The following is a 23,712-nucleotide window of genomic DNA, read 5'->3' as shown; positions in this document are numbered from 1 at the left end:
ATTTTTCTTGGAGCAAGAAGAGTGATGCCTTCTCCTGGGGCAGCGCAAAAGCAAATGACATCCAGGCGAAAGGAGCTTTTAGAGGAAGGAAGTTTTGATGAAGATTCAGAAAAGCTTAAGGCCGGAGGGGAAGTTTTTGGTGGCAGGCGAGGGCCCTGTGGTGGTTACAGCCCAAGGTTGAACAAGGCAGGCTGCAGATGCTGCTTTCATGGATGGAAACAGGCTGTTTTCTCATCTTTCTCAGGGCAGTGGGTTTGGGGAGAGAGATTTGCATGCACATTGTGTGGTTTTCAGTTCCACAAATGAATGTCTTGTTTGAGGAGCAGGAAATCACATGAGACTGCCCCGTGTCTGGGTGCTGCCCCCGTTGCTCACGTGGCTCCGCAGCACCCAGCCCTGCCCCAGARGGACTGGTGGGGATCAGGGCAGGCTCGGGCAGCCCCTGGTGGCTTTGGACGCGCCAATGTCTGGGTGGCTTCACTGYGACGTGGCGAGCAGCCAAGGGAGAGCGCTCGGCCAGATGTTTTCACACGCTCTGCTCAGGATGTGGGTTGTGGCGGGGTGACAATCCAGCCCCATGTGGAGCAGCTCCCTTGCCATGTGCTGCCGCTTGAGTAAGGGGAAGAAGGGATCTCTGCGCAGGGCTCCACCGTGTGCAGCATCTTCCCAGAGAAACGGGAGAGCATTTTTCTCCAGGCAGGAGCACCTTCACCTCACAGATTCCCTCCACAACCAGTCTTGGAGAGCACCCAAAGGCTTCTGCTCTTCCCTTAGGAATGGAGACRTCTCCAGCGCTGCGCCTCTGTGCAAAGACACCAAGGGCACCTCAACCGCAGCCATGCGGGGCACAAACTCTGTATCTTCAAGGAAATACCAGCTCCTTTAACCAGATATGTTTGAGAATGTGGCAGTGAAGTTTGACCAGTCCCAAAGACAAGAAGATGCAAAAAGGAAGCTGAGAAAGGCCAGAAACCAGCATTCCCACATGCTGCAGTTGCTCCTCTCAAACTTTGGAGAGGGATTGGATAAGATTGAGCATTACAAATGAGGCACTGAGGATTTTTGTTTGCCTGCTGATTTTTGATTAATGGTTTCAAGTGCTTTCCATGGTCTCCTGGCTCCAGGAAATGCAGCTTTAAGGAAAACATCACAGTTCTCAAGGCGCCTGATAAAACCATGAGGTTTAACCACAGATTTTACATGGCCATGACTGGACTGAATCAGAGGGCGGCTGGAAAGGGGGTTATCGGATGAGGGGATGAACACAGTTGTTTCCCCCTCGCAGCGGGCCGGATACTCGATACCTCCATGCCTCGTCTCCACATGTGCATCTTTAATGGAAACCCTGGCAGGAAGTTAACTCTATTAAATAGCAATAAGCAATTTTAGCAAAATTGGTATCTCCCTAACTTTGTTAGTGCTGTTTGAAGAGCTGTGTGAAATCCATCCCTCGGGCGGCTGCTCCTCTAAGCGAGGTTACCCGCCAGACTGTGTGTTTTAGTGCCGGGAGGTCTAAAACTCTCCTCTCTGCCCACTGTTGCTCTGGGTTGAACCCTTAAACTTCATCCCTTCCTTGACTTTGCCCCACTCCAGTATAAATTCTCCAGCTTTTACTCCGGTGAAGGATGTTTTTCATCTAACAAGCACACCCTGGCAGTGACTTATTGCAACCTCATCCCTCCGCACCCGCCTCCGCTGCTTTTTTTTTTTCCCTGCAGTTTTGCCGATTACTGACACCAGAATGGGAACACAGCAAACCTCCTCCCTGCCTGCAGCCCCAGCTTGGGAGCAATCACAGAGCAGACTGCTCCCAGATTAAAGCGATCCGCTGGMATTTCACCGCACAGCCCCAGGCGGGCGGCGACTCCGGGAAGCTCCAGGGATGCAGCGTGTCCTCATGGATGGCTCCTCTGCTGCGTGTCCACATGAGCCATATGTCTGCACCAGGCCCCTGTGCAGAGGGTGAATTTTCAGCAAGCGTCTGGATTCTGCATCGCTTTAGATTCACTGTGGTTTCAAGATTCATGTCCTTCTTTTCAGTCATACCTTTTTGTCTTTCCCCAGCAGCACTTCTCTTCAGTCTCCCAAATACTTCAGCTGCTTCTCTGGGAAACTCTAGTCGCTCATTTTTCCTGAGAGTAAATTCCTGCTTCCTGCTCAGTGCCCGTTTAGTATTCCTCAGCTTACATTTCTCCCAGTTGACTCTCATTTTGCTGTTCTTTACCTTATGTTTCTAATCTTGCAGTGCGCTTGACCAAGACTGAAGTCACTTTGCACCGACTTAGTCAGCTACGGCTCATATTCCATCCGAAAGTCTGCTTTCTGGTGTTTGCAATTATACCYCCAATTCAGTATTATCTGCAAGTTTTATTAATGGGTAAATAAYGCCCAGCACAAGCCCCACTGCCCTCGTGCATCCCTAGGGATGGCTCCAGGAGGAGCTGCGAGGCAGCACAGGCAGCTCTGCAGCACAACTGCACATCCTGCTTGGAAGCAGGGGAGAGGAATGGCCCCGGGATTCATCACACAGCCGTGCAGGCCTGTGCCCGCTCTCTCCCCGGGCACTTAGACGTCTCTGCACGTCTCTTTTTGCAGTGTATCATAATGCCGAGGCTCTGCAATTACCCTCTCTTCCCAAATGCATGCGGTGCTGTTTGGCATCCCTGTTCCTTACTGATCCCCCTCCTTGTTTTCACCTTGTCACTCCCGAGGTGATTTGTGGGGAGTCTGAGACGTGGGGAGCACAGACTCTCTAGCATCTAAAACACCTGCAGTCAGTGCCATCCACCACAGCCTGTCCTCCAGCAAGGTGACTAACTCTGCATCCCCAGATCTGTGCCTGGCCTCTTCCGAAACGTGCAGTAAGGCAACACTGTGCAAAAGCTCCATGCGACTGTTCTCCATGTAAAGCACAGAGAAAATCCCTTCAGTGCTAAACAGCCTGGCAGCTAAAGGTGGGTATCCTCTAACAAGGGAAAYCAAAGAAACTTTGCAAGGGCAGCACTGCTTGGGCAGGATATTGAGGCATTTAAAAGCAGCAGGCAGTCCTCCAAAAAGGCCACTGCTTTACCCCTCTCCCTGCTCGCTCCAGACCTTCATCCGGCTCCTCTGCCCTTCTGGCTCCTCTTTCCTCAGCCTGCTCCTGGGTTTCTTTCCCTCCAAAGCTCCCAACTTTGATGCCTGTGCGTTGCAGCAGATCATGACATCTGTGCACAAGCTACGCAGTTCTTGACCACCACCTTTTCCACCACCCTTCAGGAACCCACGTCTCACTGCGAGCCCAAGGAGCAGAGCAGGCGTGCGTTGCTATACACACAAGCCTAAGTCACTGGTGGTCTCTGGGTGCGTTCTGTCAGCAGCAACCTGCCCTTTGGGCTGCCCTCACCCATCTCCATGCACAGCTCCTTCCCGTGGGTTTTCTGCATCCATTTGCTCTGCGTGTATCAGAGAGCACAAACCTGTCCCGGTGGCATCACCCTGCTGCCTTCTTGGTGGATCCAGGCTAGTGCAGCACAACTGAGGTCCTGTGCCCGGCCCAAACCAGCCCAAATCCACATTCCCAGGTGATCCCATGGGGTGCCGACCTGGTGCTAATGCCCAGTGTCCCGCTGCAAGCGGCTGTGCACATTGCTGCCCCGCTCCTGCGTTAGCAATGGGGCCTCGGCCTGCACAGCTCTGCTGCAGGAAACCCTGTTTTCTCTCACTTTTTAAACCCTTCCAAATAATGACAGCTTCTYGCAGGGCAAACCATAAAGGCCCTGCCAGTTCATAAACCCTGCTTGCTCTCTATTCCAAATACACGGATGGCTTTAAGCCACTTTATTTATTTATTTAATCCCACAAAGTTTTCAAACTTCTTTTTTTCGGTCCGGGAGGAAATGCCTTTCTTGGCCTATGCCAAAGAGCAGACACTCAGAGCCCATCGCCGTGCAGCAGCCTTCCCACCCGTGCTGCTGATGTCCTCAGCAGATTGGAAATGCATTATTTTTCTTCCTTTGCAGTCAAACAGAATTGAAAAAATCTGTATAACAAATATTCCCCGAGAGGCTATATTTATTCTCGGTATGTCCACTTGCAATAATAGCTCTGCTGGTTATTGTGTAATCAAGCAGACCGCCTGGATGGAGCAGGTTTTTGGTGTAACCCTTTGAATGCCAGCGCTTGGAGCCCCCCAGATGTCAGGATGAAGYGCAGCTCTGTGTGTCGATCCAGTTGCACAGAGCAAGGGGAGCGGAGGGCTGTGACGGATCCATGGCAGGAGAGGAACACGGATTGGCACCGGGAACATTCCGGAGCCTGGCCAAGGAAACTTGCCCAGGGTGTGTTGAGTATTTCCTGGCCACTCCTTTGTTCTTCTGCAGTTGAGGCCTTGCCTTTTGGAGAGGCTTTGGTGAGTTCCGGAGCAGCTTCCCGCCCCTGCTGCCGCTCAGTGAAGCCCATTGCGGCCTTGCAACCTTGTTAGAAGGTGATCTGAGTCTTTTGCCCCTGCTTTTCTTCCTGAGCCTTGACAGGCTCGGGGCATGGAGAGGCCATGGGGATGTGTTGCACTTGGGGAGAGCCACGGGACCTGACACAACCATTGCCCAGGTGACATCCTTCTCACATGTCCTTTGTGGTTGGAAACCCACAGGTCGTGGCTCAATGAAGCACCATCCTCTAACTGATGAGTTTGCATTTTTGGGCAGCGGTCCTTGGTGGTTCCTCCTGGAAAGCTGGTTTGGGCACATGCAGAAGACCATGAGGGCTGTATCRGGAAATGCAAAAAATAAGCGAATCTTTGGAGCTTTCTTTAAAATCTCTGCTGTATCTTAATGTATGTTTTCCCACTGTGCTACTTTGCACGGAGAATGTAAGCAGCAGCAAAGAGCAAGAGGAGAATTTGACAAAACGTGTTTGGAATAAACATTAAAGAAGCCAACATATTCTTAAATTCACTCCTTTTCAACCTCATTTTCAATCCCGACCATATTAACTGGTTGTTGAAGTAGGAAGTTGTTAGCAGAAAGTAACAGCACTGTGTGGTGTATGTGATTTTACAGCGACATGGGAAGAGATGGAATTTTAAAAGGCTCCTGAAATGGGCACTTCATTTTTCATTAGTTTCCTGAAAAGTTAACACATCCTTCACGTGGGGAGTGCTCATGACTCGGAGCGCCCTGTTTCGCCTCTGTGCAGTCTCAGGCTCGTACTTCCTGCAGGGGCAAAACTGGCCTGTTTTTCTTGAAACTGCATCTTCTAAAATTACATTTTGAGCCTTAAAGAATGTAAGCGGCGCCACTTTGCAGACCAAAAGTGAGGTCAAATAGCCGTGTTTTTTCCTCACTAACACTGGGAGCGTTTGGGTTGTGCTGCTTGGGAAGGGCACGGGATCGGCAGTGGCGCCAGTGGCTGCTCCCGCTCCAGCTCCCACGGGGCTGAGTCGGGTGGGCATCCAGCCCAGCAAGAATGGGGCTTAAACAGAATTAATTACTAATGCTGAGACATTCTGTGTCTTCTAGTAAAGGTGCTGCCTTTTAATTGTGGCAGCTGCCTTAATTTTCTTGGGAGAAGCGCGAAAGAGGCTCAGTAATATATTCAGCCCAGCGACCATGCAGCATGTGAGCGACTGCGGCTCGGTGGGAAGATCTGCAACGTCAGGTATAATAAGAAATGTATTGTTAATAATTGACCATCTTTTAAATAATCTTTCCTGATAAGGAAGACAGTCCAGTGATAGCCCAAGCGGGATTTAGCATTCGGTGTTTTATGAAAAAGCTAAATATGCCCCTATAAAAAGTATCTGATTTTACAGAGCAGATTTTAACCGTCTTCAAAAAGGTCATAGGAGATGTATGTGCTTGGTTCATTAGGAAATTAATCCATCTTTTGTTCTTCTTGTTTCAAACTTGTGTTTGCTTTTCAAGCAAGGTCACTGATCAGCTGACCAACTTTCTAACAACTGGAAAACGCACGTTTGCTGCTCCCAACACTTAACTATTGGCTCTCAGCACTGGGAAAGATACCTCCGAGGGAGGAAAGCRCTTCTGCTCGCTGATGTTTCTGTAGCTGGGAGAATGAGAAGGTAACACGATAACATGCTTTTCTAATGAGAGTTTTCCTTTCATAATGAAGTGCTAAATCGAACTGCTGCAGTGCAGGAGAAAATGACAGTCACAGCTGAAAAAACGTGTTGTGTTAGAGCTAATGAGAGCGGGTTAACGTGCTACTCAGCCAGCAGGGATGAATTATCTTCTTATATTTATAGACATGGGGTTAAATGTTTCTAATTTAACATTACTAGGAAAATCCTCTCAGAGAATGACTTTCACGCATCTATCTGTCTTTGTGGTGCAGTTAATTTGTTCTCTAAATCTTGAGTGGTAAAATGCTGCTTTCATTTCTGCTGACTTGGGCAACTGGGAGGGAGAGCGGGGGGTCGATGCTTATAATGTCCTGGCAAGTGATAGAGAGTAAAGGAAGGGTTAAATAAAGAAATAGTCTTTGAGACATGGCTGTTTAAAAAGACAGTACMTTATCACTGCAAATGGGTTGCCCAAGGGGATGGAATGACTCCGGTCTGTACTATTGCCTCCTCAAATATTTGGCTTCTTGATTTGCGTTTCTGTCTGTATTTATGCTTGCCTTGTGGAAAGCAGTGTGATATAAACACAGATTAATCCTCCCCACAGCCGTCGGGTGCAGTAAAACTAGAAATCAAAGGTGCTGTGGATGCGGAGATGTCTGCCTGGGGTTTAAAGTAGTGGTTTTCGGTATTATGTAACATAGGGACAGTCTGTCTCTGTTAAAACTTGAGCCAGGGTCAGCTGGAGAAGGATGAGCAGGACATCCTTCCTCCTGGTGCATATTCTGGGACCACTGTGACAGTGGGGCTCAGGGTTTACTAAAGGAGAAAGAGGACACGAGTTTTTAGAACTGCCCAATGCCATCGTATGTCCATGTGATTTCTCTAAATATTATGGGGATACAGCAATGGGTCCCTTCCCATGTGCAAAAAGGATGGTCAGGGTGAGCTGCAGCAGACGTAGTGCCAAAGCCAGGCCCTGGTTTAGGGCAAAAGGCTTCRTTTTGGGCTGGTGTGAGTGCTCTGCCATCGCAGAGGCCGGGACAGGGCTCCTGGGGAGCCAGCTGGAGCACCGTGTCCTGGGGCACGAGGGCCAGCCCAGGACAACTTCAGATGTTTTAGATTTGGAGGTAGGTGGCTTCAGCCACTGCAGCCCTGCTGCAGAAGGCAAATCCCCATTGTGGTCACCCTTCACAGGGTACCAAAGCCACCAAATCTGTGCCGGAGTGTCCCTATCTCCCTGTCCCCAGCAAGCGGCACCCTCTTCTCCTCAGACTGCCTCAAAGGCTGGCACCAAACACGGAGGGATTTTCACCTGCAGCCTGAATAGGCTCTTGGGTAGAAGATTGTCCTTCTTCTGGAGGCAGAGTCCCTTCCTTAATAGAAATGAAACCCCTTTCAACATCCATTGCACTGAGATGGCTGCGGGAGGCAGCTGGGTCTCCAGGACGTTTATCCGGATGGATGCCTTCATTTCGCTCTCATTTTTATTAGGGACAGTCATTGGAGAGCACCAGTTGGGGGACAAGGACCTGTGGTTTTGGCTCCAAGCCAGCAGAGCTGTGTCTAAACGGCACCAGGGGGAATGCGGGAGCATCAACAAGCTGGTAGGCTGCATTCAGCATCCTTTTACGAGGTGATTCTGAAAGAGATTGGTCAAAAGAGAAAAGTAATAGTATCAATTTGGATTGCAGGGTTGGGATTGAGCCAGCTCATAAATGAACTAATTAGATATAATTATGTAGATATTAAAAAGCATGCTATTGACTGTCATTTTTTTTTCTTTTCCTTTTTTTTTCTTTTAATAAATGACCTAGAAGAGTGAAATGTAACTGGTCCTACTGTAGCTGGGATTCATAATTGCTTCATAATTGACTGTAATCGGAAAATTAAAAAAAAACATTTGAGCAAAAGAGGTTAGTGTTCATTTTGGCACACACTATTTATTGGCAGAAAGAGGCAGAAGAAATTGCCTTTTATAGAAGAAATGCAGTTAATTTGGGAACACATCGAGAGTCTGTTGGTCAAAGTGGCTCAGAAACAGGCTTTTGTGAGCAGAGGCTGGGGTGTTCGCACAGCAGATAAGCAAATTACTCATTGGGCAGGTGTCAGGCTCTGTGTCTGGCTGCACCAGCCGCAGCAAAGCACCTGCCATGGAAACATTTTTAATACTCTGCTTTGATTAGGGCCCCTCTAAACATGCCATCGTGGCTATATGCAGATTTACCTTAACAACTATACTGCAATTATGCTATTTTAAAGGATTTTGATCTTTCACTATATCCGTGCTARGATAATAATGCAGCAGGATTTTGCTTCACTATCTCTTGGCCTTTGATGCAATTAAAATACTTCATCTCAGTGCTTCCCAATGAGAAGAACATATAGCAGCACCTCCATACTCTGCTTGTCTGAGCTATACCTCTAGTTATCTTGCCATTTCCACAAGAAAGTTGCAAAAATAATTACATAAGAAAAGGGGAATTCAGCATAGCAGAGAGGACAGACTAGATGCAGCTTCTGTTGAGAGCCAGTGCTCTAGGGAGATTTCTGCTGGCGGACATGCAGAAAAGGGAAAAAAAGCTCAAGTTGCTACCTAGTGCTAGGTAGGGGCTGTAACAGGCAAAGTGAGGGTAGAAGTTGGCTGGATCCCACTCACAGGGAGCTGTGAAAGCACGGTGAAATGCTCAAGTCCTTATTTAGGCAAAATACTAACAGCAGAAAAAGAATTCAGATTCTGATGTTTTGATCAAAGATATGGATGTGAACTAGATTCTGAAAGAAAGGGTCGCTGCTGCGTTCCCTGCTGGCCAGCAGCCATCTCCTCAGGCTGTCTCCTCCTTCTCCTGCAAATCTGGTGTAGTTTAGGGGCCCACTACAGCCCTCTTGGAGAAGTGGCAGTGCATTTCTAACCTGCTGTCTTTGGGACTCTCTTTGGCCCTCTGACAGGAACCAAATTAGAAACTTGAAGAAAAACCCTAAACAGTCAACCTACCTTCCTAGAAATCCCTGCTTTTGTTCTTTTTTTTTTTTTCTTTTTTTTTTTTCCCAGGCCAGAAACAAAAATACAGACAGACCTTCTCACTCAGAGCATTGATGTTCTCCTGTTCTCCTCATGCAAGTTAGGGAATGTCCTAGAGTAATATGCATCTGCCTTGTCCTCCTTACCCCCAGCCTGCCTCCTTCTGGCATCTTTCTAGCAACGTGGAAGATCTGGTATCTTTCTAGCAGTGTGGAAGAAGGCCTCATTCCTGGCCTTAAACTCTTGCAGTCTGGGACATTCTTACCATGTTCATGATGGGAAGGAGAAATGAGCACAATAGAGCCTAGGCTGCACATGAAGCTTGTGAGCAGGCTGTAGTAGATCTCCACCTGCAGACCTTTCCAACAGAAACAGCTTCCACAGAACTAATATGATTTAGTGGACTTCAGTGTTTGGTGAAGGCTCACCATAATGATACGGACACGTTGTGAAATCTTGGGTTTCATTTGAACATGGTTCAGTATGGGCTCTGAATCTTTGGATGTTAACACATTTATGCTGCCACTTTTATGCACAGTTTTGATCCCTGGCCATTTTCACCACAAGATGACATATTAAGCAGGATGCAAGCTGCAAATGATATCCAGCTTGTAGTAATCAATGGAGCGTTCCTATGCCAGCGACTGCAGACCTAACAGAAACTCTCCTTTCTCCTTTTTTGTGTCCAGCTGTAATCTAACACATAGTAGTTTTGTAGTGTAGGAGGTGTTCTGTAAGGAAGAAACACCCTGGATCCATCTGTGAAGCAAGAGTTGTTACCATTACAGAAGGAAACGTTGATCTAAGCATGCTTAAAAGTGCTCATCAGACATGGTCAGCCTTCAGAATACTTGAACTAAAAGCAAGTCTTGTGAAGCAGTGTAAGGCCTTAAGGACAGGTAAAGTTAAGATGATTGATCTTTTTCATCTAAGATGTGTATTTGCTTTTTTAAAAGGTGAACTGACTCATCTGTCCTAGCCTGTCGGAGGATGTTTAACTGACAGCCTGATTAGACCACATCATGGAGAAGACAGATGGTATGGAGGTTACTGGATGCTTGTTTGCGTGTTTGTTTCTTGGGGGAAAGAAAAGAAAAGAAAAAAAAAAAAGAAGTATTTTCCTCACCCAAAATACTGCAGATAACCTGTGTTCTTTAGATACATGTGAAGGCCAAGGGATGAAAAATGGAGCTTTCATTTCTTATGCAGCTGTTGTAAACCATGGTGAAGCATGGTCCCAGCTCTTACGGATCAGCACATACTTGCCCTCCCATCCTCTGCTCTCTGTAGGTCCTTCTCCAAATTGTGGGGCTTTGCTTTTGTGCCCTATTACTATGTGCTGCCTTTTCCCTTTATCATCGCTCTGATTTTCACATGCTATTTTCCATCAGAAAAGCAGCTACATTTCAGTAGTGCTYTTGTGATGAAAGGATTTAAAATCGGTGCCAAATTCTCCTAGTCCCTGCACAGCTGCTGCACAAAGATGGAGACAAAGGAAAGAATGATGAAACGTGTTTTATCTTGGCTGGGCTACTCCTCTCCTTGTTTATAGATCGTGGCTTGTTTCCTCAAAGGTGCGGAGCAGTCAAGATCATTTTCATTTCAGGGACTCCTCACATAAAGAAAGAAAAAGGTGAACAACAAGCAGGCTGTTGCTTTTATTCCCTGAATTTAGATTTGGGGGTTAACTGTTTAGACACTGGAGACTGAAATGGGGGTCTGGGAATTTTATGGGCTGCATTTCAGGATGCCCAGGTTTGCTTCTGCGTGGGCACACAGCGCTGCTGCATTACAGGTGCAGAAGTTTAAATCCCCAGAGGCAATAATTTATAACCTGGAGCCCTGCTTTGGCCTTTCTGCAGCAAGTCCCTTGCAGTTACTCGCTGGTCCCTGCTTACAGCAGGGAAGGAGTGACCACGTGGAGAGGTGCCAGGCAGAGGCCAGCGTGTCTGCATCGCACTGACGGCTGCCACCAACTGCTGACGTATCTAGTGTCAGCATCTGCCTTCATGAGAGATGCTCGTATGCGGCACGAGGCTGCGCCGCTGAGGCTCTGCCTCTTCCTTGCATACAGATGAGGGGACAAATTGACTGTTTTGCAGTTAACGCATTGCATGGTGTTTCATTTGCCTCCATTAGAAGATATGCTCCGTGAAGCGCATCCAGGGACTGCAGGAAGCACATGTTTTGCACGGATGTAAATACATGAGGCAGGGCTGGTTAGCTGGGTCAGGCTCCCATCCTTTTCTGTATTCATTAGTTGCAGGGAATAACTTGTGAGCCAGTATTTGCTGCCGAAGCAATGCATGACTTGCACTGCATTACTTAAGACTGCTGAAAGGTGCAGTTGCTTTTCTTCTTCTGCTCTAAACATGTATTTGATTTCCTTTTCTTTGTTTTTAATCTACCAGCTATCTAAAATTCAATCATTCCCTTCCCTGCATTTATTTCAGCAAACGATCAGCTGCCTAAATCCAATGGGGACAAAGACCAGCCCCGAAGCCTCCCCTACTCTGTTGAAACACCCTATGGCTTTCACTTAGACCTGGACTTCCTGAAGTACGTGGATGACATTGAGAAAGGGAATACCATCAGGAGGGTTCACATCCACCGGAAAGCCAAGCAGCCAAAATTCAGCACTCTGCCCCGCAATTTCAGCCTGCCGGAGAGTGGCTCTCGCGCGTATACCTCCACTCCCAGCAAAAGCTGGACTGCGACCTACTCGTTTGCACAACGGAAGGCATCGCTGGGGGCAGAGGAACCTCCCCGTCCCCTGGTACCCAGTGAGCTGCCTCCATCTGCAGCTGCTGTCGAGGAGCCAAGTTTCCGAAGAAAAGCCCTTTTAGGCGAGGCACTGAGGCAAGGGGAGCTGGCGCGGGAGGCGGAGGGGGAGGCTGGCCGCCAGGACAGGCCCCAGCTGCTGCGCGCCTCCAGTCTGCCGGYTGCGCTCCCGCCGGGCCCGAGCGCTGGCGAGGAGCTCCCCGCGCCCGCTCCGCCCCTGGCATCTCCTCAGCCCTCTGAGGACAAGGGCTGCTCCCAAAGTCCCCTTAGCCCTGCAAAGGAGGCACCGCTTTCTCTCCGCTCCGACAGCGCCACAGCAAATCCTCCCCAAGAGACTCGACGGGAGCAGCAAGCGGCGGTGCAGAAGAAAGAGCAGGCCGGGTGGCAGCAGGTTAAGGTCGCTTCCGTGCTGGAGCGCCAGCTGGGAGAGCCCCCGGAGATGCCAGCTCCATGGCCAAACCAGCACCCTGCAGTGCAGCAGCTGCAGGTGGTTGTGGAGAGCCGGGGAGAGGAATGTGATGCAGCAGGAACACACAGCTGGTCTGAATTAGCCAAGGGCAGAGCTGCCTCAGCCAGTGCCCTCCAGCTTGTGGATGAAAACAAGAAGCATGAGAAAAGGGAATTAAGTGTAAGTGAAATTGCACCAGATGCACTGAGAAAAGCTGAAGACAGAAATATTTGGGCTAGAGAGAACAAGGAAAATTGGAGCCCTCAGCCTTTGCACTGTGATACAGACGAGGCCAGCAGGATTGCAGCACTGAAGCAGCAGATTGTTATTCTGGAGGAGCAGCTAAGCAGCAAGAAAGAAGAACTTGAACAGATCAGGGTAGTGCTGAAGCAGCAAGATAATGAAATCAAGGAAAAGGAGAAAAGCATTAAGTTACTCGCAAGCTCCAAAGCTCAGCTAGAAGAAAAATTGCGCTGTGAAAATAGCAGGGAAACGAGAGCACTGGCCAAGCAGGGCAGCAGTGCCCTGCAGTACTATGATGCTGCGGTGAACACCGAGCTCACACAGACAAACGGCTCCAAGCAAAGCCACGACAAAGGCATCAATGTAAATATCCCGATCCCTACACAATCCATAGGCTGCAGCATCCACAGAGCAGACAACATGAACTCACAGGCTAAGGAGTTAAATAGCAAGTTGGCTCAGATTGATCAGAGACTGGCAGTTGGTGGAGAGGGACCTGAACGTTTTGCCAAACAGGCACAGACATCACGCCCCACTGAGCTGAAGATTGATGAACATCTCGGTGATGACAATCGAAATAAAAGAAATAATTCTGGTACCCAGAATCTTGCTGCTCATGCAGTGAGCACAGAAAGCTACCGAGGAACAAAAGTTGGCTCAGATACAGGTGAACGCCAGCCCGGCAGTGGCGAGGATATAAATCAAGATGTGATGGAAGAAGAAGGTCACCGTAACCAAGAAGATTTCGCCGCTGTAGATCCCATAGGCCAATATGTCAAAAAAATCCAGGAGCTCCTGCAAGAGCAGTGGATGTGTTTGGAGCATGGCTACCCGGAGTTAGCAAGTGCTATTAAGCAGCCTGCCTCGAAACTTAGCTCCATTCAGAACCAATTAGTTAATTCCTTAAACTCGTTGTTATCTGCCTACTCTACACAGGGGCCAGCAGATAAGGAGAATTCGAACACACAGTATCAACAGTTGGGTAAATAATGGCATAGGCTTCAACACGTCTGGGTCAAATCTAATTTAATCAAGTGTAGAGCAGGTGTAGTGCTGTGGAACTCGGTGGCTACCTAGTGTCAGTGAGGTCAGAAATAGCTCCTGCTAGAAATGTATGTTTGAGAAAAAAAAATCTCATCGTATCACAAGCCATGACATTTTAAAAATGATATACAAATAATCCATGTAAGAGCTGATAAAGCTGTGGCTCAGTTACATGCAGGGTCAGCTTGCAAAAGCCTCAAAACCTTAGGCTATTATCTTGAATAACCTTGATGACAATTTTCCTTAAATGGATTACACATTCCAGTTTGGGAGAATGCAGGAATTTGCTGCTTCTCTGGTATAAATCAGCACGACATTCATCAAAACTAAAACCATTCAACCTTACTGAGCAGGGAGGCTGTGAAAAGGCCCGTTCCTAGTCACAACATAGTTTATCTAGAACAATTTTAGCTTATCAAAATCCAAAAGGCAAGGTTCCCTCTTCTTGGTCAGAGGGGCCTTGCAAATAAATATGCAACTGTTACTTAGAATTAATACGTAAAGAGACCATTCAGACTCCAAAGGAGTGAGTCATCCTTATAGTATTGTAGGAGAGGCGCTGGGCAGAAACATCCATAGCATCGATGCTGAAAAGATGAGAGAGGCCTCAGAAAACTTTGTTACGAGAGCTCAAAGAGAGTTCACAGAACCTGCATACACTTCCCAGCCACTTGCCTTATATTCGCAGGCACTTGGAGATGTTTGAGGTCCTTATTTTAAAGGTGGCAAGGCAGGTTCAGCTGTGTCCAGAGGCATTGCTAGTTCTGCAGGTTATAAAAGGAATCTTAGAAGGTCAAGTTGTTATGCTTACTGTGATGATTTGTCATTTGTTACTACAGGTTGAGAATAACTATTGATAATTATGTCACATCTGCTTATTTAATCTATTATTTTGTATTTTGCTAGAAATCTCTCCAACCACAAGTCTTAAATCTATCATGAAAAAGAAAGGTTATGGTTTCCATGCAGGAGGCAATGGGACCAAAAAGAATCTTCAGTTTGTTGGGGTAAATGGTGGGTAAGCATCAATTAAGAAGATCAAACTGCCTTTCTAACATGTAAAGTCGTCTGTACTGCTGAAATCATTCTCTTCTCTTTTCTTTCCCTCCAAATCTCTCCATTAAAAGGCCATTTGAAATGGAGCCTCTTCTCTCCCTTCTTTAATCCAGTACTGATAACCTTGTAGAAAAGACTGGGACACGGGTGTTTTTAGAGATTTCTCTGTGCTCCAGTCTCTTGGGGCTTCACCCAAAACCCAGACCTGCCACTGGGAGGATTCCCATGAACTGTGGTGGGTTTTGGATGAGGCCTGGGCAGGCAGGGTGCAAACCTGCACCAACTGCATGGACCTGCGTGCCATGCGAACACAGGGAGAGAGTCAGTCTGCCCACCCGCGTGCTGTGGTGCAACCAGCAAACGCACAAGTCGGTGCCCACCGGGAAGCGGGCAGTTTTACACCAAGCTACGTGAATTAAGCTCTATTGAACTGAGAGCGGAGCTGAGATTTAGCCTTGTTGGGTCCCCACCAGGGGATTCCTGATGACATAATTGAGACCGTAATGAGCTAACTGGAGTTGTGGCTGGATAAAGTTCAGCAGCAGGTGAAGGAGTGGATGGTTCAGGGACTGAGAAGAGATGAACCCCGTAGCTGTGGAATTATCTTGGAGTGAGACCATGTTACAGTTTTTGCTCCAACGTGCAGTCTGCTATCTATCCATGCATCTAACTCTCCTTGGCTTTTGATCTCCTTCCCTGACTGCTAGTGTGCAGAATGATAGGACAGGTCCAGGTGTAGGGTCGCTTGCCTGTCCCTCCATGGTGTCATGGTGCTCTTCATTGGGCACAGAGTTATGTGTGCAAGTTCAAAGGCTGATTTCTGCTCACGTACTTCTTCCCCTCCTCCCTGCTCTGTGGTTACAGCTGTTCAACATATCAGGGTTTACTCACTTTTATTGAGTAGAGTTTCTTCTAATAACAGATACTGAAGCTGATACAACTTGTAGTGAGTAGAGGAATCTTGACCGGTTTGGGCATCCCTGACAATTACAGGTTCTGTCTCCTGCAAGATCTTACTGTTACTAATGCTTTTAGATAACCCAAAGAGAGGTCTTCTTAAAGTGGGGCTACTTGAATGGGGGTTCAGATCCCCATGGGAACTGGGAGTACAGATGCCTCAGAGGTTAAAAAAACAAGTAACCTAAAGTTTGGATGTAGCTCTAACGCTTTTAGCATGAGTATCACTGGGCTTCATCCAAGGCCCATTGGAGTCAATGGGTGTCTTCAATGAGTCTTGGCTCAGGCCCTGTAATTGCAGATGGGGAAGGAGGAGTAACATTTGATGTCCTCAATTAGCTATGAAACGACCTCAAGTGAAGACACAAGTCGTGAAGACAGCCCAGTGGAAGAGGATTCAGACAATGAGACSGAGAGGAAATCGGATGGATCAGAGCAGAGACAGCCAGAAGCTGCACATGAGAGTGATCCCTTGGCATCGGAGACCTCCCAGCATGAGGGACACGAGGACAACGGGCTGCAGGAGCCAGCGGCAACGGTGACAACCGGCACGCAACACGGGACTGACAAGTAAGCCCCAAACCACAGTATTTTAGCTACATTCAGCAATAAATATCAGCCAGCAGGTTTGAAGCTTCAATGAAAGAATTGACATCCAATTGTCAGCAAAATTAGTCATTTTTGGAGAGAAGAGAAACGTGGCTTCTGTACACATGGGAAAATGTTTTGAAGAGCTAAATGTTTTCCAAAATACTGCAGAATCGAATGGCAAGTGATTCAGGCCCTACACTTGATTATGGAAAAGGCAAAATGAGTCATATTAGGGGTGAATTAGCTCATTTCCACCACCACCACGCCCAAAGTAAAATTGCTAAGGAATTTTCTTTGCAGTCAGAAATATTTTTTTTTTCTTTTTTTCTTTTCAAGGATTATAGTAAAAGCTGAAGTTGATCGTGCAGATCATAGATTCTGGATTCACTTGCAAACACTTACAGAGTGCTTAATTTTGTACCTAAAATCTGATTCCAATCAAGGGGACAAGTTACATGCATGAAGTTAAGCATTTTAAAAAGCGCTTAAATTGTTCTGACCTGAACATTTATACTGCACATTATCCTTCCTGTTCCAGTGCTACATATTGGTACAGTTTTATAATAGATTTACCCAAATGTTTTCTTTTCAGATGCAAACCCTCTGAAGATTGCCTTACTGACTGCCAGCTCCTCAGCAAACACCTCTCAGAAACTAGGACCCCAAGCAACGAGCATCTGGTATGGATATCTTTCAATCAAATTTCAGATGCAGTTCCCAGTTTCTGCTACATTTAATCAGTAAACCTATCCTAGCTGTGCACTGTGGAGCGTGTCCTGCCATGCCAGGGACAACTTTGGAAGGAGAAAGGGGTCGAGGTGACYTTCGAGTTGGGGGAAAAAAAGAGGGAGAGGAGAGCTTTGTCTGCACACTTATCCAAATTCCCACAGGAAATGCCTCTCTCTCTTCGGTTATGAGAGTAATCACAAAACCCATYCCATGTGCTGAACACTGAGGGAATGCCAGGGCGGAGGATAAAGTGGCAGAGGGCAGAGACCTGGGCAGATTTCCAGGATCTGCTGTCCCTGCAGGCTGAGTCACAGCACATTCCTCTGGGCTTGACCTGGTAGAGCAGCTCAGAGTGAAAATAATGTCCTTTTTTCAATATGGACAGGAGAAGACAGGAGGCTGGAGAATTTAGGAGRAAATTTAGAGCTACCTCCCTAAAATGCTGCAGTAGGAGAGGGTGAACAGGGAGAGGGTAACAGAGATGTCCCAGGTGGGTGTCCAGGGGAGAAGGGCAGCATTGCCACGAGAGACAGGGTCACGTCCAGCGGCAGAGGAAGGAGCCAGCCCTGGCTCTGCGTTTGCAGGAGCGCATCCCGGGCGCTGTCTCCCAGGAGTGGTTCCGTGTGTCGAGCCAGAAATCCTCCAGCGCCGAGGCCGTTGCCGCCTTCCTGGAAGCCTTCGGCAAGGCCCATCCGCAGCTCCTGGAGGCCGTGGTGAACCTGGCCGATGAGAACGGCAACACCGCGCTCCACTACAGCGTCTCCCACTCCAACTTCCCCGTTGCGAAGCTGCTGCTAGACACAGGTAGGGGCAGCCCCCAGGGTCTCACCACTGAGCTGCCTTGGGAGCCTCACGGGGAAAAAAAAAACATCTTAACCAGTGAACTTTTAGCTCCTTTGGTAAAGAATGACGCTTTCAGCAGAGATTCTGCTGGGGAGAGGGTGGGAAGGGGAAATGCAAGCGCTTTCAGAAGGAATAAAGACACTTTGGCCTTTTCTGCTGGCGAGACAATCTGTTAAATGTTAGGAAAATGGCATATTATCATACACATCTATAAACCAATTGTTGTCACAGGCCTCCAAACAGCCTCGGGGCATTGGGAGAAGTTTGTTCTTTTCTTTCGCTAAATGCCCGAAGCAACAAAGTTCAAAGGGCAACACTAAAATTGCATGTTCTTAGATTAGACACAGTTCATTTCTAATCTGCAGGGCCCAGAACATAAAAGCTCACTTTGAAACACTGGCACCAATGTATTTCTTGAGAGAATTTGCCAATGTGATGCTTATAATTGAAAATAAGCTCTTCAGTTGAAAAGAAAATAGAGCAGTCTGAGAAAGATCCTTCAGAGCAAAAACTGTAAAGCATTTTACTGTGAAATTTACTGCTGTCTTGAACGATTAACTGTGGGTCTATTTGACAGCCCTACTGCAAAAGGATGTGTCTCTCCTGGAAATTAAACATGCTAAAAAACAGCCCCACTAATTCTAGTCTGTGAAGCAAGGTGGGATTTTTTCCCCCCAAGTTCGTCACAGAAAGATATCTGATCAGCAACTTTATTGCTGCTTGTTGGGCTGCCATCAATGTGAGTTACAGTGTCTCAGGCAGCAAATTCCCCACTTTGGGGCCAACCAAGAGGAACAGCACCAAAATAAGACTCTGAAGCTCTTCAGAGCTGGTATTACTGAAACTGAGTTATGAGTCAAATCTAGCAAAACAGCTTTACCCACTCATAAGGCGGCTTTCATTTTGCTGCCGCTCCCCAAGTYTGGGAGTTAAAATAAATCACAACAGTTTCACAACTGGCCACATGCCCACGGCATAAATTACTTTTTCAATGCAGGATAAAATCTGGTTATGGTCAGCAAAGTGAATTGCTAAGTTGACCTCAACGATAATAATGTAGCAATGTAGAGTRTGCAAGGACCTTTAATTCTGTGCTGGATCCTTAAGGAGTAGACATTTAATGATGATGATAAAGGTGCAGTCCTAGATAGCTGGGGCAGCTCCATGGCCCGTGGTGCCGTGTCGAGTCAGGCCACGGGGGGTTTGCCGCAGGACACAGCCACCATTGTCCACACTGTGCACGTGGTGGGGGGGGTCTCGTCCACAGGGGTGTGCGACGTGGACCGCCCCAACAAGGCCGGGTACACGGCCCTCATGATCACGCCGCTGGCCTCCGCCGAGAGCCKCCACGACATGGAGGTGGTGACGAAGCTGCTGAGGGCGGGAGACGTGAAYGTGCGAGCGAGCCAGGTAGGGCAGCGCCGTCCAGCCTTGCTCCAGGTACAGCCTTTTCCTGCTGGCAGTGCCGATCGTCAAACTCCTGCTGTTCCAACAGCCAGCACAGCTGGAATGGTAGCTTGGAGGTTTGCCCCGACAAGTTTGGGGCATATTTTTGAGGATTTAATTAAATCAGAGGGGATAGGAGAGCTCGGTCCTATAAGCAGCTGTTGGTACTGGTTRCATGGCTGTTAATTCAAGCTGTGGCTGAGCATAATGAGAATAATTTCCTTCATAATCATGCCCCCATAGAGACCTCTGGGGGGATATGATTAGAGTTACTTCTAATACTGAAAATACAGCATGAAACTAAGACTCGGTGGGCCATGCAGTGCTGGAGCTCCTGGTTCCCAAAAGCTAAAGGCACCTTCACCTAAATACAGAGTCCACCATGATTAATTAAATCCTCCAGAATTCCCTGGCCGTGACAGAACTGCTTTGTCAGTTCAGGAGGGTGAGACACCATCTCTCGACTACTAATTAAAGCCTTGCAGGACGTGGAGCATCCCAGCGTGTGGGGTGGTGCTCACTGCTGCTTTCCTGGGATCACTGTGGGATGAACCCAGCGCCCATGGGACCAGAGGCAGCTGCTGTYGAGGAGCTCACAGCTTTTGGGGCGCCCAACAGCACTCTCAGAAGGGAAGCAAGAGCAAAATAAAAATAAACAAACAAATGAAAGGTGCAAACTCTGCTAAGGAGAGGAGCAATTTGGGGTAAAGTCTTGGGCTTGCAGAACCCTGGCGCCCAGCAGTGTCAAATTTGATGGTGCACTGTCTTTTAAGATGACAGTTTGCTTGCTTATAGAGCTCTTCCAGTGCAAAATGCATCTTTGAATGTGTGTAAACTGAAATTAAAGTCCTACCAGCAGGAATTAGGGAGCCCTGCTGCTCAACAGCGGGCAGTCCAGCCCCGCTGTGGGAAGCGTTTATAGCCCCAAACCAGCGGGAGGTCTCTGGGGGGCTCTCTGCTGCTCAGTCTGTTGCTGCTGTTCCCAGGGGGGCCAGACGGCCCTGCTGCTCGGCGTGAGCCACGAGCGCGAGGACATGGTGCAGGCCCTGCTGTCCTGCCAGGCTGACGTCAACGTGCCGGACGAGCAGGGGACCACGGCGTTGATGGTGGCCTCTCGGCAAGGCAACGCCGACATCGTGCGGCTCCTCCTGGCCCAGCCYGGCTGCGACGTCGCCCGCACGGATAAGGTAAGGGGAACCCGCTGGGAATGGACAGGGAACACGGGGTCCCTGCTGCCTCCTCGGTGCAAGAGCATTTCTGGTGATTTCAAATACCACCTGACCTGCAGATGTGTCCTCTGGAGTTTCCTGTTTCATAAGAGCTGAGACTCCCTGTATTGCTTTTGGTGGAGAACAGACCGCACTGGAGCAAATGCCAGGATGCTCAAGAGGTCACCGGTGTCTCCTTTGTAAGCACAGACCCACAGGGAAAGAATGCAGATTGACTCGAAAGCATCATCACAGCTAGCCCAGTACTGGGGTGACAAAGGGCGGTTGTGAGGAGGGAATTCGTATAAAACTTAAAAAAATAGGGACCTCCTGGATATCTGGAATCAACACTGCTTCAGCTCCTAGAAATCAGAAGCAATTAATTCTCTCCTCAGAACTGAAACCCACCCATGAAAGGRGAAAACCTAACTCACCCTGCCCTTGACATCTGCTAATGGAGACCCAGACTGCTCCTAGCCTGAGATAACTCAGAGAGGGGAAGAGAAATATGTTTCCGTGCACCTCATCTGCTTAAACTCTAATGCAAACAGGAGTGTTGGGGAAGCTCTTCCATATGGTGCTTAAATCCTATTTCATCTTAATGACCAGAACAGACTAAGCAGCTACATTATTTCCCCATAAATGAACCGTCACAACTACAAGTGATCCATGTAGCACATGTCCATGTAGCCTTTGTTCTAAACACTGCCACAAAGAAAGGCAACAGAAACAGCCATCAGGAGTTAATAATAATAATAATAGTAATAATAATGCACTGCAGAGTTTCCTGGGTGCTATGGCTGTGAACACTGTTTGTTAGCTAAGAGTTTGCTGTGTGCTGAGCTGTACAAACAACAAAAAAATCATACTTTTGATTATCATATCAATACCTCTGATTATTCACAGTTTAATGTACAAGCAGAAAGAGTATTGTGCAGAAAAGAGCTGGTCATAATGAACAAGTGAGACACAGGGAAGCAGTAAACCTGTCTGGCAGATCTTGCAGCAACAAGAGAACTAAAAGAAAAAAAAAAGATTAAAAATGGATTCAASAGCTGTTTATATTTTCCAGGAAATTTCAAAATAGAGCTGTTTAGGCACAACTTGCTGCAGAGAAGGATACTCCCAGCTTGGCCGCAGCGAGGGCAAGGCTGGAGGGGCCCTGGGTGGCAGGAGCTAGTTTGGGGCTGTGTTTCCAACGTGGCCACGTGCCCTGGTCCTCCGTAGCGGGATGGCAGATGGTGATGGGAGCCTCGGCTGGCAACTGGCTCGCGCCAAAATCCCATGTCTGTCCCAGGAGGGCTGCCATAGAGCAGCAGGCTTATTTATGGGAGCATGGTTTGGAGGTCCCCAGGGATGAATCCATAACTAACAGCTAATTCCTGCACAAAAAYGTAGCTAACAGTGCGTTCCTGGATGGGGCCGTAACTAACAGCTCGTTCCTGTTGGGAAGTGGCTCCCGACAGCCTGTTGGGCTGCACACTGGGATGGTGACATGAGGTGACAGCCAGTGCRGCCTGAAGGAAAGGTGGTTTCTTGCGTAGGCAACAACCTGTGGAGCTGATTCAGTTCCTTGGCCATTTACAGGCTGAGAGGAACGCAAATTGATACCGGTATCTTCCCTCTGGTTAATACAGCTAATATTAGAGAGTAAATTGTTCTCGTGGGGATAAAGCCACRCTGCTTCAAATAGGTTGAAGCAGGGCAAAGTGACTGCTATCTTGTCTCCTAACAAGCCCAGGACCTCCAGGATTCAATTAATAACCCGTTAYTGAAAAGTAGCGCTTTGCTGGTAGGCACGTGCGTGACGTGGATTTATTAGACCAGGAACCTACAAGAGGCTGAGCTGATTGTTCCCTCACAGGCTACTAGCAACAGAGCACATGGCTGCATTTACATTTATGCAGCTGTATCCCAGCTAAACTGCAATTTTATCTTCAACTCATGTGGCTTAGCTGAAAAGATGGCACGAGGAAGGAGACGAGACCCTCCCGGGATGTACGTGCATAGGGCCAGTTAAGTCTCAAAATCCTGCTGGAAGATTTACTGACCAGTTGCTCATTTTAAAGCATGTATGGAGCTGAGAGGAAAATTTGTACTTGTAACTGTGAGGTACTGCAACAGCCACCTTAATTGGGCCAAGGAATCTCAGCAGTTTGCTGCAGGGCTGGCTGTATTAAAAGGGTTTTGCAACATAAATCAGTTGTCTATGACCAGGAGGAACCAGCTCTAGGTTTCTGCACTCCATGGGGAATTCATAAAAAGAATGGATTAGGAAGCCCCAAGTGGCTTATGTGGTCAGTTTTCCCATGGTGCTTTCTTCTGTTTTCTGCAACAGCGTTTTGATGGGTCAGTTCCCTCCAGGTGAATGGGGCTCCAGCTCCAACTGCAGGTTAATTGAATCCACGCTATCCAAAAATGCAAGATGTGAAAGCTGAAGATTTGCACAGTAAAATCCCCCTCCTCTTCCTTCTGGCAGGACGGCCGCTCGGCGCTGGAGCTGGCGGAGCGCTCGGCCCACGCGGAGATCGCGGCGCTGCTGCGAGCGCACGCGGAGCCGCGCGGGGCCGCCGCCGAGGGAAGCAGCCGGGCCCCCGGGCTCCCCGCGCCGGGGACACCAGGGTGACCAAACACGCAGTTTTTCAGCASCCGCAGGCCCGGGTGAAGCAGCAGCCACCGTGGCCAGTGTCACTGAGCATCGCTGGAGTCACAGGCGGAGCAAACTTTGTCAGTTATTTGCGTACAACCCTAATGTATAATTTGCTGCATTAAGCCTACTTATATAGCCTTAATCTACACATAGCACCATGGCTCAAATACTGTTTTGGAGAGTTGGATTAACTGGATTGCCTTTTATTAAGGGTCAGTCCTGAAGTTAACTCTGAGCTCGACTCACACCGCTCCCAGCACAGTTTTGACAGGTGAGTGCAAAAAAATATAAAAGGAAAGCACACTGGGAAAGCAATACTTACTTTTTGTAACCTTAGACTATGGTGTTCTTTTTAATCTACTGCATAACCGTATCTCATGTAACGTGTAAGTTTGTGTCCTCATATTTATTATTAGACTTTCTGTATGCAATAGCAGACAGCAATTATTCAGTATATGTAACAACAAATACAAGCTGGCTGGATTATGTAAAGTATAAAATCCTATTTATGTTTGCTTATGCAGGGGTTGATGTAAGAATTAAAAAAAATAATGCTCTAGGAAAATAGTTGACTGCACCAGACTCAAACAAACAGACCTTGTTTTGCCTGTACTCCCAATCACCATATGGCTC

At 48.0% G+C, this 23,712-nt stretch overlaps 1 protein-coding gene across 1 annotated transcript; it reads left to right on the top strand.

The window, feature by feature from the left end:
* Nucleotides 1-2,617: 2,617 nt before the first annotated feature.
* On the top strand, nucleotides 2,618-23,055 carry KANK4 (KN motif and ankyrin repeat domains 4). Its single transcript, XM_026040731.1, has 11 exons — nucleotides 2,618-2,954; nucleotides 5,904-6,061; nucleotides 10,040-10,121; nucleotides 11,537-13,537; nucleotides 14,506-14,617; nucleotides 15,952-16,182; nucleotides 16,796-16,883; nucleotides 17,517-17,736; nucleotides 19,043-19,185; nucleotides 20,208-20,408; nucleotides 22,909-23,055. The coding sequence occupies exons 3-11, from the start codon at nucleotides 10,106-10,108 to the stop codon at nucleotides 23,053-23,055; spliced, it is 3,159 nt and encodes a 1,052-aa protein (XP_025896516.1). The 5' UTR covers nucleotides 2,618-2,954; nucleotides 5,904-6,061; nucleotides 10,040-10,105.
* The last annotated feature ends 657 nt before the right edge of the window (nucleotides 23,056-23,712 follow it).

This window comes from Nothoprocta perdicaria, unplaced genomic scaffold (assembly GCF_003342845.1).
Source record: "Nothoprocta perdicaria isolate Ctin4 unplaced genomic scaffold, notPer1 scaffold_262, whole genome shotgun sequence".
In the NCBI taxonomy this organism is placed as follows: Eukaryota; Metazoa; Chordata; class Aves; order Tinamiformes; family Tinamidae; genus Nothoprocta; species Nothoprocta perdicaria.
The sequence above is the reverse complement of the archived record's forward strand: the minus strand, read 5'-3'. Positions and strand labels throughout refer to the sequence as shown.